Source organism: Nycticebus coucang, chromosome 1, assembly GCF_027406575.1.
Source record: "Nycticebus coucang isolate mNycCou1 chromosome 1, mNycCou1.pri, whole genome shotgun sequence".
NCBI classification, from domain to species: Eukaryota; Metazoa; Chordata; class Mammalia; order Primates; family Lorisidae; genus Nycticebus; species Nycticebus coucang.
This window is the reverse complement of record NC_069780.1, coordinates 104,433,926-104,454,207: the sequence shown is the minus strand read 5'-3', so window position 1 is coordinate 104,454,207 and position 20,282 is coordinate 104,433,926. Positions and strand designations below refer to the sequence as shown.

Genomic DNA, 20,282 nt, shown 5'->3' with positions numbered 1-20,282 from the left:
TAGAATATTTTTTTGAGTGACAATTTTTTTCTTATTGAGGTAGCATAACTAGGCCACCCACTGGAAGGCTGTGTGTTAACACACAGCAAAGAGGAAAGGGGGTGATGAAAATTAGGAAAGAAACACAAAAATGATGTCACCCTGCAGACTGGGCTGCAGATTTCAATCTGCCCTCTTCCCTAGTGTGGACAGAGCACGCGCTGTCCACACTCACGGGAGAAGTGACGTGGGGAGAAGAGAGAATGCCAGGACCCACTGCCAGTTCTCTCATAGCTACAGTACCCTGCTAGCTACTGCAGTGACTCAGAACATCAGAACAGCACACCTTGTCTGGGGGGCAGTGAGGACTCACAATTTTCAGTTCTGAGGAAGGGATAGAGCTGCCAAGTTTCTCTACAGATGTTGTGTGAGTGGGCAAAGGTTTCAGGTTCCCAGAAAAATTTATGGAGGACTCTTCAGCATACTGAAGGGCAAGGTGCTAAGGGATTGCTAAGGACAGTGACATACACTCCTTAAATTATCTGTAGCTCTGTAGCTAAAAGATATCAACAGAAAATCTCACATAGAAGAGGACAGTTCAAGGAAAATCTAAATAAAAATGGAAAATCCCTTCTAATAAAGTCCAGAGAAAATGGAGGCAAAGTACAGGATAAATCTTTCTGCTTAATGACATTAGGCAAAATAATATGAACCTCATCAAAAGTTTTAAACAAATAATAAAAACTTCTATTAATTAGTTCTAATAGCCTCAAACAGAGAAAGAGCCATATTTGTAAGTTCTAATAACCCCGAAAAAAACCACCCTTATGACTGGGATGGATCAATAAGGTGATAGATAAAAAAGCACTTCACAAATGATAAATTACTACTAATGACTAAATGTAACAATCATTATTTTAATTATAATTGAAAAAAAGTTGCTGGTGGCTGTGTCAAGGGGTAACTTTTTGAATGATGTCACTGAAGAGTCCTCTATAAATTGTTCTGGGAACCTGAACCCTTTGCCCACTCACACAAGGGGCTTCTTGGAAAAGCCCCTGTATTTCTAACCTGTCTCTAAATCAGGAAAACAAAGCATTATAAACAAAATATGGAGAAACACCAATTGTAGCTAATTAAGAATTCTTACATTATAAAAATTACAAATACTATATTTGCAATGTGTGTATATATATATATATATATGCCTACTTAAATGACTAACAATTCCAGTAAATAAAAATTGATTTTATCATATTACCTAGATTCTTTTTTTTTTTTTTTTTTTGAGACATTATGTTAACCTCGGTAGAGTGCCGTGGCATAACAGCTTATAGCAACCTCAAACTCTTGGGCTTAAGCGATTCTCTTTCCTCAGCCTCCCAGTAGCTGGGACTACAGGTGCCTGCCATAACACCCGGCTATTTTTTTGTTATTGTTGTCACTGGTTAGCAGACCCTGGCCGGGTTTAGCCCCGGTGCATGTGGCCGGCACCCTAACCACTGAGCACAGGCGCCAAGCCATATTACCTAGATTCTAATATGTACATTTACAAATACATTTTAACAGCTCTGAGATAATTTAAAAAGTAAACATTTTAAAAAAGGCTGAATAGCAGACAAAAAGAGAAGTGAGCTAGGGTTTCAATTGCAGTTTCACTGCCAGCATATTTGTATACTTGCTCAGGTAATAAGAGTATCTGTTCATCCAACCACCAATTCAGCCAAGAAGTTTTAATTTTAACATAATTTTGGACCCCAATTATCATTGAATAAGATATCATTGAAGTGTCTTGAAACTAAGCAGCACCACTGAAATGAAATGTTACTGTATGTGCAAAAGATTGTTTATCTCATGCAAAAAATGCAATTAAAGGTGAAGAATATGAACAAAGCTAGGAGATGCTGTTGTGACCAATACATCCTTCACAAAGGGCCATTACTCAGGGTCAAATTCAAATAGTCATCTACTAGAATCCAAAAGCTCCAGGAAAGGAAGAACCCAAAGGCTGGGGCGGCACGTGGCTTTTGGTATTTTCAGTTGTCTAGGTGTAAAACCTCTAGCATAAATAAATAGCTACATTTTGGTGAGCACGTGGACTTCACATGTCATTTACCTTGTCTTATTTCACTTAATCTTCAGAACACCCCGTTATAGAGTGTACAAATAAATAAAAGGCAGAGCTGGTGCAGTGGCTTGGGCCTATAAATCCCAGCACTCAGGGGGCTGAGGTGGGAGGATCACTTGAGCTCAGGAGTTCAAGAGCAGCCTGAGCAAGCGCAAGATTCCCTTTCTAAAAACTAGTCGTGGGTGTGGTGGCAGGCACCTGTATTCCCAGCTGCTGGGGAGCCTGAGGCAGAAGGATCACTTGAGCCCAGGAGTTTAAGGTTGCTGTGAGCTATGACACCATGGCACTCTACCCAGGGTGACAGAGTTAGACAGTGTCTCAAAAAAGAGACAAAACCAAAATAAAACAACAGCCCTTGAGAAAGATCTCCAATAATCTCAAATTGGAATGTTGCTCTAGGGCCTCAATGTCTTCCTCAGTTAGATAAAGATCAGAACAAGGTCTGGGAAATTGGTTTCTCTTTGAAGCTTCTAAAAGGTTTATTTCATATCCACGAGTTTCCTCTGTGAACTGAATAAACCACACACTGGAAAGATTCTTGGAGACAAGGGGAAATAGGAAGGGTGGCCAGGACAGAGCACGGCTAAGGCAAGGTGTAAACTAAAGGTGACCTTACAGACACGGGATAAACTTGCCTTCTCCACCATAAAATCACCTGATGGGTCAGATTAAAGAGAGAGAGATCATACATATGTACATACACACATATCCACACACACATTACTCTCAGAAAAGTGGATGGCCACCAGTTTAGCATGACCTGACCAGTTGTAACCAGTGCTGGAAGGTATAGAGTTGTCTAGAGAGAGGATGGGATTCAGTGTCTGTGAGGCATAATTTCTCACTTTGACTCTAACGCCCACCCAGAGGAAGGAACTTTGCTGATGAACTTCAGCATTTTCACTTGCTTATACGGGAAAGGCTAGTTATTAAGCTCTTTTTGGGTGAGGGCTTCATCTCATTGTCAACTAGCTCCTTTTGCTCTGATTAAGTGTTTAATGGCAAATTTGTAGATAAGTTGATTTGCTAATGAGAATTAGCAATATTTTTCAAAACTTGTATTCAGTGTTACATATGATCCTCTGTATATTAGTCATTTGTATATGATTTTGTTGCTATATAAAAAGTTGTAGAGGGGTGGCACCTGTGGCTCAAACGAGTAGGGTGCCAGCCCCATATACCGGAGGTGGCGGATTCAAACTCAGCCCCAGCCAAAAACTGCAAAAAAAAAAAAATGTTGTAGGTATATCTGAGATACTATTCAGAAGAATTGAACATGAATTCCCAAGATCCTTTTTATAATACAAATTTCTTGTTTATACTTTAGCTGGTCCAACAACAAAGATAATGTATTATCTTGAAAAGAACTTCCGTATTATTTCAATCTGAAACATGTATAGGTCAAATTTAAAATATCTTCATAATCAAATCTAGTAAAATGCATAAAATTCTTTGCATGTCAGTTTTTCTGTATGAATACAGAAAAAATGTACTTTCATGGACTTTTTTATCTGACCCTAATGAGGATTTTTTAAAAATAAAATCTGTTTAAAAACATTTACACAAAAAAAACAAGCCTATTAAAGTGAAACCATGGTCACTACCAATTTTTAAGACTCTAAATTTGAAAATAACTATGTCAAGAAAATATTTTAATATGAAATGGAGCACAGGTAATAGAGCTTACTGATTGGTAGTAAAACTACTTTATTATAATACTGTAGTGGAATAAAATCAACACACACAATTTGTACATGCAGGGAATACCATGGTAATGTAAAGAGATGGTTTCCAGCACATTCCTTTACTGGATTGTGGTCACCTGCCACAAAGTACACGAGCTCATGCACAAGGTCAAGACATACGGACAGCAGAGACCACAGTGTCATGCACATAGCAATGGCGTGCCAGTACTCGTACCACAGCTGCGCAGAAGTTCTCCCCCACCCCATGAGCCACTGCCAGCAGCCGCTGTGGAGTTTGGTTACCCACATCCGGGACATGAACGGTGTCCTTTGGAGAATCTTGTTCCCTGTGGCTGTAAGTATTCTTATTTTTATAATATTTTAATGATGCCTGCCATCAAAATGTTAAGTATACAAAACTAGAAATTATGGAAAAGTAGACTTTTTACAATAATACTGAGCAATTATATACATATTATCTCAGGTACTTGCAATAACACCCCTTACATTTAAACATATCATCAAAACGAAGTTACTGCTCAGAGGTAAATAAGCCCCAAATAATAATATGTCTGATGACAGTGCTCCAGCAAGTGGGGGGAAAAATTAATCTCCAAAAAATACTCCTGATTTCTAGCACTCAAAAAATTGGAAAGAGTCTTTCTAATGCTCTAGCTAAAATACGACTCATATAAATAAATTCTACATAAAAACATCTATTAGGACAACTCTTTCCCTTACATGATTTCAATTTTGAAGACTTAACTTGGTAAATAATTAAGCAATTAACATTAATTATTTATATTAGTCAGTAAAAGAGCCATTAAAATATTTCCCCTCATTTTTTTGAACTATTACATGTATTTCAACATCCTTTTTTTGCCTATATATATCCTAAGTGTATTCTGGTAAAGACAGAATTCTGTTTTGCTACTCAGCAACACCTGCTGACGTTCATAAATCAGAGAATCAGAATTCCCGAACCATAAGACACTTCGAGTGGTTCAGGTCTATGCTTCTTGGCAGTACTATCTGGCCCTTCCAAAACAGTAAATTCAGTACTTCTGGAATCCTCCAGGATATCTTTAAATCAGGCAGTGGAGGAAAAAAGAAAAAAATACAGCCAACTCTCAATAACAATGGAAGGTAGGATTGATAAGTAAAAACTGAAGAACTAAAATTCTTATTTTAAATTAATAATCTCAATCTCCTATCTTAGCCAATATTTGACTTAAAAATTATTTTTAATTTTTCTCAGATTAAAAAACGACTTAGATTTTACTTCTTTTCTCTGCCCCCTCTCCAAACTCTACAGAGGAGGTACTAACAAGAACTGTATCATCTGACAGATGCAGCTGCAAAGATGGAAATGTATTTTGACATCTAGTTTTTCCAACTGAGATACTTAAAACCATCCATATCATATTTTAGTATACATGGACCTATATATATTTTCATCTTTGCATAAAAGGATGGTTTTGTCATTTGTTTAAAAAATGGATATTCCTATAGCAGAGAATGACTACTTACCATATTCAAGATAATCAGTTACATCCAACTCTTTTGATTTTGTAACAATCTACACTTAGTACTTACCAAGCTACATTTGCCTTAGAACGTTACACTTGCAAGTGATATCAGTTGAAGATGAGAGTCTTAGTCAACATCAGAATAATTCATAACAGGAGCCAGTATGCCTTGGTAAACTGAGCATAATAAGACCAAAGCTTACAACAGCTGCTTCTCCTGATTCTTATGTACTATTCTGCCTCTAGCAGTTATCATTTAGTTATCTCATTAGACTGACACAAAGTATGTATCTTATTATAAAGTTCATTGGATGAACTGTTTTAATTAGCAACAAGTAATGTCTAATTCTAATAAAGAATTAAGAATAATGAAATCTCTGAAGCCATGCCATTCTTTGAATACATTAAATGCAACAGAATCTCTTGTACATAACAGGTATGCCACAGTGCAAGATCAAAAGGTGACATATTTATGTTGCTATGTGTTCACAAGGCAGACAACTAGGATTTGACCAAAACTAAAGAGAAAACAAGTATATTTTGTGATCAAAGGCATCAGGGAAAATGTGCAATAAATGGACAAGTAACAAAAGGCAAATTTATGAGAGTTTACCCATTTATTTGCCCTTTTAAAGAATGATCATTAGATTCTATAAAGCAGTATTAGGGCCAGGCACAGTGGCTCACACCTGTAATCCTAGCACACTGGGAGGCTGAGGTGGGTTGATTGCCTGAGCTCACGAGTTCGAGACCAGCCTGAGCCAGAGCAAAGCCTCATCTCCGAAAACAGCCAGGCATTGTGGTGGGCACCTGTAGTCCTAGCTACTTGGGAGGCTGAGGCAAGACAAGAGTTTGAGGTTGCTGTGAGCTATGACACCATGGCATTCTACTGAGGGCTACAAAGTGAGACTCTGTCTCAAAAAAAAAAAAAAAAAGAAACAATATTATTTTGGTTTCAAATGTATAATTTCACCTTCTTATAAATAACTCTACTTTCATTAAGACTATCAGTTTTCTATTCATTGAAAATAAGATATCTTTAAATAGTGGTGAAGGAAAAAAAAAAACCTAAATACCTGAATTAAATATCTGAATTTAAATATTATACCATGTTGTATAATGTTTATGCTTTGTTATATTCTTGGGGATAAGACTTGAAGGGTAAGAAGTATATATATTGGTAAATTTTTGCAATGGCATGTTATTTTTTATTTATGTATAGGAAAAATTTAACAACAAAGAAATCATATATAATAAGTAAAAATCAGTTTGTTTTAAAAAATATGTTATTGGTATTATTATATGCACATTAACAAAATCAATATTGCTGTTTAAAATGCAAATATTTTACTTGGGAGAAATATTTGTCTAATTATAACAAGAGTTAAAATAATTTTGGAAAATATTTAGCTGCATGATTTCAACAGTTCTTAATACTTCCACAACAATTAAAAATTTTTTTCTAAAAATTAAGTTAATTAATTCTGCTGGTTAAATTTTTTTGCTTTCAAAAGTTGTACTTCTGGGTGGCGCCTGTGGCTCAACGGAGTAGGGCACCAGCCCCATATGTTGGAGGCAGCGGGTTCAAACCCAGCCGCAGCCAAAAACTGCAAAAAAAAAAAAAAAAGTTGTACTTCTGAGTATTGTATAACTTGCATGTAAATTTCTAAGAATAAGTCTAGAAATATATAAGCATTTCTGAAAATTTGAACTTTTCCAGGATATAATAAAATGAGAATAGAAAAAAAAACCAGAAAAACAATTATCTTCACATTTTTACCATTCTTACATATTATGTTAGAAAAAATAATTAGTACAAGCTTGTTTTATAGCAGAATTTATAAGCAGTTTCTATGGCAATATGGAACCATACTGTTAAAATCATGCTTTCTGATAAAATACAAAATTCTGATGTCAGAGACTAGAATGCTGTCCTCTATGGTTATCTCCGATAAAAGTTAACACTACTACTAAATGAAACCATAAACAGGAAAAATGCTGCGGATAAAATTTGATGAACATACTATGCTCTCATTATTAAAATTTTGTGCTCTCTTAACTTACAAAGTGCTAATATCTCCATCAGGTCAGCAAAAGACTGTACAATCAGGTCAGCAGAAGTGTACAAGCACAGGTACAGCCATACAAGTGAGTAGCAGAAATATCAGAATGGGACATCACCATGTCAGATGGCACTGACTTAAAGGACTCGGCCTCTCAGTGACTGAACAGGCTATTCAATGACTTTCTCTGCTAGTTTATGACATTGGAAAGCTGTAGAAAGACAGTAATTTGTATCACTGGATACAAATATTCAAGTTGTTCACTTACCTCATCTGGGTTGGCATTAAAGGTGAGGCTGCCTTCATCCAGCTGCATATACAATTTCCTAAAAGAAAACCCCAGAGGTGGGTTCTTATTGTATATGGAACAGTGACCCCAAGTGGATTTGCACAACCTGTAAGAGAAAATGAACAAGAAAATATGACTATGCTTAATTTTCTAATTAAACATGCATACATATAATGCAATGGTAACATGCAGTGATATAAAATTGGATTTTCTAGTTTCTAAATTTAAAATTTTTAAGTTTGTCTTTGTTTTTTATTTATTTGCTGGAATATGACAGATCCTTATATTTAGTAATTTTGATAGCACCTAATAATGTGGGTTACAAAGATTGATAATATTCATTCATACTATCTACAGTTAAGCATAAACTATTAACAATAAAAGTAATAAAAGCTCCCATTTACTGAGTGCTTACTAGGTGTCAGACACTATTTTAAATATTTTAGTTGTATTAGCTTGCTTTTGTCTTCACAACAATCATGTAATGTTGATGCTATAAGAAACAGAAAGACAAAGCACTATCCAAGGTCACACAGCTAATATGCACAAAGGTAGGATTTGAACCCAATGAATCCAGAGCTTATAATCTTTAACCAAGGAGGTAAATAGGATTTATTAAGTAATCCATTTGCTTTATTATGAAATAGAACTAAATCAAGGCAAAAGATTGCTAGCAGGATAACCTTTTGCTTTTCCAATAACGGATGTATTACAATAGACAAATTAAAAGCTGTGATGTTAACTATAGGTGTTTTTAAGGTATTGCTTCAAAAACATTATTACCATCACAATGATACATGTTTGTTTAAAAATTGTATAAAACCTATAATACTAACAGTTAATATCTCAAGGTACACTATTTTCTGCAGATTGGAATGGTTGTTTCCAACTCTGCACAGAGGCAGTAACTACTGGTTACCATTTGAAAACTAACGTTTTATCTTACTATAATGTCTGGAACTTCATGGACACCCATATACCACAGAGCGTTAAATATATATATATATATATTTTTTTTTTTACAGAGCCTTAAATATAAGTGCATTACTCAAGAAGCACACAATATTGAAATAACATCTTGATACAACTTTAATGATTCTTTGCCTCAAAATTATTTTTTTGTTTTTTTTAATTTTTTTCTTTTCTTTTTTTATTGTTAAATCATAGCTGTGTACATTAGTGCAATCGCCTGTACCCATTCTAAGTTGCACCATAGATGTGGCCCCACTCATTACCCTCCCTCTATATTCAAAAACACTTGCTAGTTGTCAAGACAAATAAAATAGCTTTACTTTCTGATATTTACTACTGATTTTTGCTTTGTACTTTCTTCTTTTCTCATCCACACACACAGGATAGGACATTATTGTCTCAGACTGTAACATCAAAAATTGTGAGAATAAGTGGGTAGAACATCTAATTTGAGACTATCCTCTTAATAGTTAATTTGTAACATTGCATCATTTTTACCAACCATATAAAATCAGTGATTCTAAAACTGTAAGTATAATAAATTGTTTAGGAAATTACCAATATTTTAGTCATCTCTTTGGTCCCCAAACTTTCAAGTTTTCTCACTAAGCTATAAGACAGAACCTTCCAACATTAATTAAGTATTCAACACATCTAAAGTTAAAATAAAAACCAAGCCAGCCTTTAATTTCAAATGGAAGTATTTGTCACTAAGAAAAGAAATCCAAGTGTCACAAAAATAGGCACAATTATGAGGCAAACCACAATGGAAACATTTTCAGAGATGAACAGTTAAGATTAAAACCCCAAATGAAGACTACATTCTGATTGAGTTCAGATAAACTTAGAAATAAGTTTATTTTAAAATCAAACATAGAAGCACAAATTAAGATCACAGGGGATACTAAAATGTACAAAAAGGATTAAAAAGAATGGACCAGTTTAAAAATATGTTCATTTTCCCTTATTTGATTAAAAATTAATAATTGTTACTTAGACCCTACAAATAAATAGAATTTCTTCTCACACAGTACTTTCACCATAACAAGGCAATGAAAGAATAACAAAATGCTTGTTGGTTATTTTTTTAAGACTGAGAAATAACCTATATAATTTATACTATAATTCTGTGATGGCTGGAAGCCTAAGTGAGAGATGCCATTACTGAAAATATATTTTCACTAAACTTTGACATTTTAGATTAATTTATTAATTCTCCAGTTAGAAATTATTTGAAGTCTTAAAAAGACTTTTGTGTCTAGATATACCCTATATCTTTATGAAGTTCCACTTTAAAATAATAAGAGAAATAAACTTTGGAAAGGAATGCTAGAAAATCTGAGCACCAATGATTTTTCTAAGTTTGGTAACTTTTACAGGACTCAATAGAAAAAAAAATCATGAATCGTGTACCTACAATTTTTTGTAAATGAATGATGCTATTTAAAAAGTAACTTAAGTTCAACAGAACATACTATTCCACCAAACAAGCTTAGATTTGCAGTTTAAATTTAAACTGGTATAACAGCTGCTGGAATTTCTATAGTCTACTTTAAGTTCAGCAAGTAAACTGTTTATCCCCTTGCTTTCTAATATAGATATTTGCCACCACCGAAATAGTAGTTAGAAAAAATTAAAAGTAGATGAAATTTTCATCAGTTAAAGTTGATAAAGGGAAATACATATATAAATGAGTAAATACAAATACACAGATACTCCATTTGTAACCAATAAAAACAATAACATGTGAGGATTAATTGATTTTTAAGTATGTCTATGCTTCCCATGGGATGCCACAGTCAGTATAAACTATAACTACCGAACTTTTGAATTAGAAATTTTCATTTCACAATTGTTATACTACTGGTGATTTCTGATTTATGATAAATTGACACATCTCCATTGGTCACTTCTATTTTAACTGAAGTCATTATTCTATTTTCTTTTCTATTATCTTTCTTTGCCCAATATATCAAGTTTGACTGTGATAATTACTGTATTTTTATTTTTTCAGGGTTTAATAAAGGAGAACTCAAAGTACAAAGTTAAAAGGAAATAATAATACAAGCTATAAAAGGAATATTTAAGCATGATTATGTTTAGTGATGTGTGAATCAAACATCATAGGTGGGTTTAACTTACCCTTGCCAGAGAAGTTCATCGTTAGCAAGGTCCTGCCAAACACATGAAGCCAAGCAGAGGTCAGTTGCATTCAGGTAGGACAAGATGGTAAAGCTTAGCTCAGGAGGCAGCATTTCCAAGTTAATGAACCCTTCCTGTTCTTTAGATCTCCTTGCCTTCAGAAGGTGGTAAATGTCAATGCCTCCCTGGACTTGTTTGCGATGGCCAGGGTGAGGGGCGCTGCTCGGGGCCATCCCCCTGCTCTGCTCTCTGCCCAGGCAGCCTTGCTCCCCGTAGCTCTCCTGCTGGAGCTGCTGGTTTCTGGCCACTCTCCACAGACCCTGACCCATCTGCAAGCCTGGGAGAAAGCCAGAAGGTAATGAGGGCGACATTGCAGAAGTACAAACCTTGGACAGAAAATTTTAGAAATCACCTTTATCCCAGTTGCTAACTACTTTTAGAGTCCACAGGTGACACAATCATTTTTCATGTACTAAGATTTAAAAGTTACTGATGTCCTAAATACTCTTACGTATTATAATTACGTGGACTTATGGGCCAGTGTTAAATACAGATCTGATCAGAGTACAGGACTCCAGTTAAAAGGCCTCTAGACCCTGTTTTTTATCACAGCTTAGGCCAAGCTATGCTAGCCCCTTTTAACCAAACTCCCAGATGCATAACAGCTGTGAAACAGGCTTTTCGTTTAATTCTTGCCATTCTACACTTATGCCGTAGACTGTAATAAAATGTAACATAGGCCCTGAAGTCTAATTCAGAAACCTTATAAATTAGACACCTAGAACTCCATGATAAACAGCTCAGTAAGAGCTGACTAAAATTTGGTTTTGTTGTTGCTTTAAATTAAAAACTGTATTTTAGACAAATTTCCGATTCTTCTCTACATAGCCCTACGGATTCTTCAGAGGTACCTGGGAAAAGGCAGGAGAAGAAGGTGGACTCCTTCCTCTGACCTCCAACTCAGAGTAGATCTTTATGTATTGACCTCCCAATGGACAAATGTACTTAGAAAATGGCCCACACTTCTTATTTGGCGTTGCCTTTACAATAAGTAGCTTTTATTGAGCCAACAAATTCATTAAGAAAAACAAAACCAGAAAGATTTTTTTTAACTAATACAAAGAACTACTTTTATAATCTCTTTTTCAAACAAAATATTCTTGCTTTATCAAAAATAGTTGACTATTCACAACTGTGTACTTCAGAAATCTCAGGCAAAAAATACTGACTTTTGCATAAAATCACTAAAACAGTCAAATAATTTTTATACCATAACTTCACCTTAAAATATGGTGTTTCAATTAACTGTTTATAATAAAGACTAACAAAAACAAAAGCAAAAAACCTAAAAAGACAAAAAAAAAGCGATGACCAGATATTTTGAAGTTAGGAATAATTTGAAAATTGGGCAGAACTTCAAAGAATGTTAAAGATTTTTTTTTTTTTAGTAATTAAAAAAACATCATCCATGAGTCTATTTACTAAATTACTGGCTACTGCTTGGATTATGGCCACCATATTATGTCATCTACTGATCAAAACCAAACAAATAGTCTAAGATAATTTTTAACTTGTCCTGCTCTTTACATTGCACTGCTTAGAATCCCAGCAGCTTAAACTATAAAGGGTTGGGGGGAGTACAAAGAGAAGGAACACATTAATAATTTTTAAATGTGGGAAAATTTGTTTAGTGCTCAAAAAGGCAGAAAAGATAACGTTTCTCTCCATATACCACAACAATGTCAGCTTTATAAATTATAAAAATACAGGATATCAACAAAATGAAAAGACGAGCCATGAACCAATAGAAAATCTTTCCAAAATACATATATGATAAAGGACTTTATCCAAAATATACAAAGAACTCTTAAAATAACAATAAGAAAACCAACCACTTTAAAAACAGGCAAATGATCTTAATGTAACAGATGCATCATGAAAGAAAATATACAACTGGCAAATAAGCATATGAAGAGATGTTCAACATCATGTGTCATAATGGGGAACTTCACATCAAAACAACAAGATATGAGTACACACCCATGACGATGGTCTGTCCAAAACAATACCAAATACTAGCGAGAGTGTAGGAATGCAAACTGACACGGCCACTTTGGAAGGCAGTTTGGTAATTCCTTTCTTTCTTCCTTTGTTTGTTTTTAAGAGACAGGGTCTCACTCTGTTGTCCATGCTAGAGTGCAGTGGTACAATCAGCTCACTGCAGCCTCAAACTCATGGGATCTTTTTGCTCAGTCCCCCAAATATAGACAGGGTCTTGTTATTTTCCTCAGGCTGGTCTTGAACTCCCAGTCTCAACTGATCCTCCCACCTTGGCCTCTCACAGTGCTGGAGTTACAGGTGGGAACCACTGCACCCAGCCTAGTTTGGCAGTTTCTTACAAAACTAAACATACTTTACCACCGTCTGATCCAGCATTAGCACTCTGATATTTTCTCTAGGTAAGTTGAAAACTTACGTCCACACAAAACACTGCACGTGAATGTTTATGGCAGCTTTAGTCATCATTATCAAAACTTGTAACCAACCAAGACATGCTTAGAAGGCAAATATATATGCAAACTGTGGTATAGCACATTCATATAACGGATTGTCACTAAAAAGAAAACAACTATCAAGCCATGAGAAGACATGGAGGAAACTTAAATGTATATTATTATACAATGTGAAAGAAGTCCCTCTGGAAAGGTTCCTGACTGTATAATTCCAGTTATAAACTTTCTGGAAAGGGCAAAACTATGGAGACAGTAAAAATGACTAACAGAAGAAATACAGAAATCCAACACAAAGTTTTAAATTTGTTTAATGTTTAAATGTGCCATGTCACATCCAAACATGAGTACAACTTAACTGTGACACAAATTTAACATTAACTTAAAGCAAACAAAAAAATCTAGAAATTACATTAATTGCTGAGCTCATCTGCCTATTTGTTAGCTTTTTTTTTTTTTTATTGTTGGGGATTCATTGAGGGTACAATAAGCCAGGTTACACTGATTGCAATTGTTAAATAATTATTTTCTTTTGCTTTTGTCCTACTGCAGGTAAATAGTGAAACATAGTAACTGTGGTATCCAAAGCCTCAAGATCCAAGGGATTTATTAATTTCTGTATATTTTTCCTACAGAATCTCTGTAGCGGCATATGGTTATGCAGCTGCTGTTACGCCCAGGGCTGTTGGGAGGGGAACAGAGAAAAAGGGTGATTTCCCTAGGCTCTGGACTTTAATGGGGATGGCTTAAATTGAGCACTGGATAATGTGGCTCAGAAAGCATCTGGCAGGTAGAAGGTAAAGCCAGGATCTGGTTCTCAAAACAAAACAACAACTAAAAAAAAGATGAGAGGGTGGAGGGTTAAAGTTCACTCCTATCTATTTCCCAGGCCAGCTAGAGTTTTAACTAAGATAATGTATATAAAGGTATCTTTCCATTGGTAAAGCATTATGTAGTTTCTGTTTTTTTTTTTAAAGCAAAAAGCAGAGAAAATTACATTCTGACATAATTTAAAAAGGACAGTTTAGTCTATATAATTGTTACGAAAAGCATAAAAGAGCTTCCACTTAGAAAGCAATATAAACTACAGATAAATTAGCAACAACTATACAGGTTATAAATTTGTTGAAATTTACAACGATAGTTTTTTATACTTGTTACTCCAGTAGACAGCTACATTTATAAAAGAGAAGGTATTCCTGATGGACTATCTGTAATGTTTTGTTCTCTTTTCAAAAGAGTAGAGTATTCATAAAAAAATGATTAAAATTTTATTAATAGCTATTAGTAAATCCAATGTCAAACATACCTGTAAAACATTTAGTACTTTCATTCAAAACATCCCCATGTAACCAGTTAAGGATCAAATGAAATACTCTTCACCTGAGAAGAGGGTAACTAACGCTGTTAGTAATTTGATGGCATGGAGCACTGGAAGGGCCAATGCTGTGAAGGCAACTATATGCAATGGAGACTAGTTTATACATGATTTGGCACATTAAAGTCTACCCAGTGGAAGACTGGAAGAATAGAAAGGAGTCTGGAGGTTTCAAAATTACATTCTGCTTTAAATACTTTTATTTGAAATGAACCAATTCCATAAAGCTTCCTGACCAAACTGTTAAATCACTGGTATGCAATGACTGACAGATGAATATTCTTATTTAAATATTTATTACAAATGCTTACTTGCTTTCAATATTTCTTAGGCACCTAAGTGGTGAAATTTATAAATAAATATTCTATCTCAGATAAAGGTCTAAAATGTGTACTGAAATAGCTATTTCTAAAAGACAAATTCTGCTAAGGCTTAAGGAAATCCACTTACTTATATCTTTTAAGAAATTTTCAATGTTTTTTAAGTACAAAGTAACAACTATTTTTGCTTATTTTAGTGGTTTTAAAAATCTTCAAGTGATATCATGTGGTATTATTTAATGGTGTACGAACATGGGAGTCTGTGAGATATTTAGAACCAAATGAGCAGCCCAACATTTATTTCTCCACTTCCCAAAGAATAGACCACCAAAGTAGTTTAGAACAGACTGGGTAGAGAAATTAAAAAAAAAAAAAAAAAGAAAGAAAAATCCGATAACCAATCACATCCCTAAAATTTAAAGGCAACAACTGTAGACAAATGAAGGTTGGGTAAGTCTACAAGGAGGTCTTTCTAAGGAGAAAAGGGAAATAGCTAAGTACTAAGAGGTCACAAGGTACGTTAAACACATAAAAAAGCACCAACTCATTAAATTTAAAGGTCTGGTTCTGCAAGAGCAGTTTTTGTTACTAAAAGGCATACCACTTGGTGGTTTTGGTTTTTTTAAATTCAAAAAGATTTATAATATTACCTTGTTTTCTGAAAGTTCTCTCATGTCATTCTATAATACATTAACAAAATAGCATCTAAACAAATGTAAAAATTAAGATTTATTATTTGACTATAACGCCAAATCTGAAAATTTTAGGTTTAATTTCTTTCACTATATATGAAAATTAACTCAAAATGGACCAAAGAAAAATGAAAGACCTAAAACTATAAAACTTTTAGAAGAAAAAAATAAGGCAAAGGCCTCACAACATTGGATTTCACAAGTTCTTTTGATATAAGACCAAAGGCATAGGCAACTAAAAAAAAAAAAATGGACCAACTGAATATCACAAAAATTTTAAAGCTGAAAGACACTATCAACAGAGTAAAAAAGGCAGCACACAGAATCAGATAATACTTACAAATCATATTATCTGACAAGAAATTAATATCTAGAATATATAGAGAGAACTCTTAAAATAGCTGTATATGGAGAGGAACTCTTGAAATTCAACAACAAAACAAAACTTGACTTATAATAATGGGTAAAAGACTTAAACAGACATTTCTCCAATGAAAATATGTGAATGTCTAATAAGCACTTGAAAATATACTCAACATCACAGGTTATTAGAGAAATGCAAATAAAACAATGAGATACCACCTGAAACCCCTTAAAATAGATAGCATCACAAAACACTCATTGGCAAGGACAGGAGAACCTGGAACCCTTGTGCACTGTCAGTGGGAATGTAATACAGTATAGTCACTGTGGAAACAGCATGGAGCTTCCTCAAGAAATTTAAAAATAGAAAAACCATTGATCCGGCAATTCCACTTCTGGGTATCTACCTAAAAGAACTGAAAGCAGGATTGGGAAGAGATATTTGTACATCCATGTTCCTAGCAGCATATTCACAAAACCTAAAACATGGAGAAAGCCCAAGTGTCCACCGATATATGAATAGGTAAGCAAAATGTGGCACATACAATGCAATGTTATACAGTCTTAAAAAGAAAGGAAATTCTAACACATCCCACAACACAGATAAAACTTGAGGATGTTATGGCTAGTGAAATGAGCCAGTCACAAAAGAGAAATAGTGTCTGATCCTACTTACAGGTAAGTATGAAGTATTTAGTCAAAATCAGAAAAGTAGAATGGTGGTTGCCAGGGTCTAAGAATGGGTATGAGGATGGAAAGTTAGTTTAATGGAGTTTCAGTTTTATAAGATTCAAGAGTTACAGAGATGGATATAGCGATGATGGCACAAAACTACATTTAAATGCCACTGAACTGTATGCTTAGAATGCTTAAAATGGTAAATTTTATGTGTATTTTACCACAGTTAAAAAATTGGAAAAACAATTATATAACTTTATAAAAAGAAAATGAGTTGGGAAAAACTCTAAAAAATAAGTAAAATGAAGAGGTGGAAGAAATTGGGGAGTAGGGTGTACATGCAAAGAGCATCTGTCCTTCTCAGCTCTTTGTCCCCTATGTTAATGACTTCTGTACCAGCAGATAGTGTGTCTCTAAGGTTGGCTTACTTGCTAAAATCTGGTTTCTTTATTCGAATATCTTATGAAACCCTATGCAATCTATTAAAGACTACACAAACTACTGATCACAGAATTAAACTCCCCCAAACTGAAGCTACAAATACCTTTTTAAAAAAAATCTCTGTATCACTAAAAAGTACTTTTTCCAAATACTTTGGGAATTTGAACTTAGCAAAAACACAATGAACACACAAAATATATACTTAAGTCAGCCAAGGATGATTTGGCATGCATGTCAAGAAACTTGTCAGAAAAACAAAAGAACAAAAGAGAAAAAATGAAACAGGAACCAAATTTACAGAAATATTTTTTTCATTATAATTGTTTTAAAATATTATGTAAGTAAAATAATTCAGTGAAAAAGCAACATGAGTTCTTAGCCTTCAGTATTAATACTTAATGGATCAGTTAATGGAATGGCTTCAGTTTCCAAATCTCAATCAAAATGAGAAAAAAATTAGTTGTGAATTAGCAAATATTAAGTTATAAATCTGAGAGACTAATTTCAATGAACTATGATCAAAGGAAAGATAAATCCCTTGATAATCATTTATATTGTGAAATGAGGAAAAAATATTTTTGAACTTAGCAAAAACACAGTAAACCCACACAATATCCCCCATTAAATGAATTGTATAACAAAGGAAGATGAATCTTTTGGCTTATTTAGACGTTATTACCATAAACAGCATATGCGATTTTACATTGGCTCATAGCCCAAACAGTGTTGGAACAAACCTTGAGCCTGAGGACTGTACCTATTTATTTCCAACAAATTTACACAGCTTACTGACAAAAGCTGTGCTGGTGCTGTGCAACTAATTTAAAAGAGACATCCAACATAGATTTCTTTTCTAAGAGAAATCTCTTCCTATTTAATCACACCAACAGAAAGGCTGTCCCAACCTGCAATCTATATAAGCTTATGTCTAGCTCCTTCACAATTTCTTTCCTCCTTAAAAGCTATCTTTGCTTATGTTTATTTTGACCCAACTTCAACCCTATACAATGGTGGAGGGTAAGAAACACAAAATCTCTAGTTGTGATATGCGCTGCTCATGTAGACCCTGAAAACTCATAACATTCATCTTCCATTCCTCAGACAGTTTCCTCAGAAAAATAAGAAATAAGCCTCTCTTGAGAGAGCGGGGGAAAATAACTACAAGAAAACTTTTCCCAAAAGAGATAATACTAATATGAGTTTGTTATTTCTTTCCAAACTGGCATTTTCCTTGTCTGACCCTATTTCTCTTGGATACACTTTGCTCAGTTATTCCTATTAACTCCTAAATTTTTGCCCAGAGTATCTATGGTAGGCAGCCTCTAAGATGACACGCATGATTCTTGACTCCTGGGATTCATGTCCTATGTGAAATCTTGATTTTTGAGTTGGATTTAATGACTCATTTCTAACAATTACAATAGGGCACTAGTGATGGAATATCACCTCTGAGATTAGATTATTATAAAAGACTGCAGCTTCCACTTTGGATGCTGTTTATTAAAGCCATTGCCTTTGGGGAAGCCAGCTCTAATATCCTGAGGTAGTCTTATAAAGAAACCCACGTGGTGGTGAACCTAGGCCTGACAGCAAACACCTGAGTGCCTATGGAAAGCGATCCTCCTCCACTCCTCCTTGGAGTCTTCAGATGAGATCACTGTCCTCAACTACAGCTTGATTTCAACCTCATGAAAAGAACCTGAGCCAGTGTTACTTGGTTAAGCTGCACCCTTACTCCTGACCTACTAAGATAATGTTTGTTGTTTTTTAAACTGAGGTAAATTTGAGGGTAATTTATTAAATCAGTAACATAACTAATGAATGATCTCATCAGACAAATTGTCAGGTTAACTGGATAAAAATTAAGACTTCTGACTCAATCTGAAAAATAGAGTAATGTGTATCATTCTGAGACCTGATTTATTTTGCAAACCATTTTTCCTGAGAGGTACAGTTGAGGAAGTGGGAAGAATCAATTTCATAAATATAGTTAACCACACTCCAAACATTAAAGGAAGGGAAAGGAAAACTGAAATGAAAAACATAAATTGGCTTCATTTTGCAATAATAAAAGTCATGATATACTAATTTGGGGGATAAACATCTAGGATCTTTGAAAATAAAAATTTTCCTTGTAAAACAAGTAGAATAAATTATTACATTAGTAAATACATACAGAATCTAAAAATAAAACTAAAAAAATCTATTAAAGATTAAGGTTTATGCAACTCTGTCAAATAAAATTCATTGAGCAACTACTAGTTATCCAGTCACAGAGAAACAAATAAGACAAATTAATATTTTGCCAAATTTTTTAAACAAAGTTTAAACCCTGTAGCAATTGGCAATCCATCGTAACCCTAACTGTCCTGTGTGCGTTTACGTTGGTGTTACTGGAAAGTGGCTAAAACCCAAAATTGTGCTTAGGAACCAAAATAACGCTACTATCCCCTCACCCCCCAAAAAAAGCAACAGGTGGGCCTGAAAGTATTCTTCGCTGGTTCTTGGCTTCTCTTCAGAATGATCTGGGTTCCCAAACCGACCCACATCCTCTGGCCTAAGAACTGGAGGAACACGCTTATCCCCATATCTTGACACCGATTCCTCGCTTTCATAAGCCACCGCCGCTGTCACTCAAAATGCCTGGCCCTGTCACTGGCCCCAAACTCTTGCCAGTCGGACAGCCAGCTAACAAGCATTGGTTGTCTTTATTCCCTAGAAGAAACGTGAAGGTGGTGCAGGGAAAAGACGCGAGCGACCTGAAGGAATCACCCGAGACTGCGGCGCCTACCTGAGCGACCTGCGATCTCCACCGCCGCCGCGACGAACCTGCCTCTGGGCGGGGGCTTTCAGCCAAAAAGAAGAACTGATGCTCAGGCCATGGAGAACTCGCTCGCGCCGGTGGAGGGGATGGTGGTGGGATCTCAGAAAACAGCACCAAGACCCCTCTGAACTCAGAGCACCTCAAGCTGCAATGGCCAGCGCTGCAGCCTGTCCGGGTCTTGACGTTTCCTATTGTTGCCGGAAGTGACGTCGGGGGTTGAGCTTCACGAAGAAGCATTTTCATTTTCGCTCTTCACGATTTGCCACAAATCCCTTGTCCCCTCGTGTCG

The 20,282-nt window shown here is 35.0% G+C and overlaps 1 protein-coding gene across 2 annotated transcripts in view; it reads right to left on the bottom strand.

Moving 5' to 3' along the window:
• Nucleotides 1-20,175, bottom strand: part of FBXO8 (F-box protein 8) — a 29,529-nt gene extending 9,354 nt beyond the window's left edge. The window contains exons 1-3 of one of the 2 annotated variants that reach the window (XM_053585382.1): nt 19,961-20,175; nt 10,788-11,124; nt 7,653-7,779 (exon numbers count right to left, since the gene is read on the bottom strand). In XM_053585382.1, coding sequence (XP_053441357.1) covers nt 7,653-7,779; nt 10,788-11,116 — 456 coding nt within the window. In that variant the 5' untranslated portion in view covers nt 11,117-11,124; nt 19,961-20,175. Of the gene's footprint in view, nt 1-4,027; nt 4,146-7,652; nt 7,780-10,787; nt 11,125-19,960 lie in introns of those variants that run through there. The other variant, XM_053585391.1, reaches the window with a different exon arrangement.
• Between the last annotated feature and the right edge of the window lie 107 nt (nt 20,176-20,282).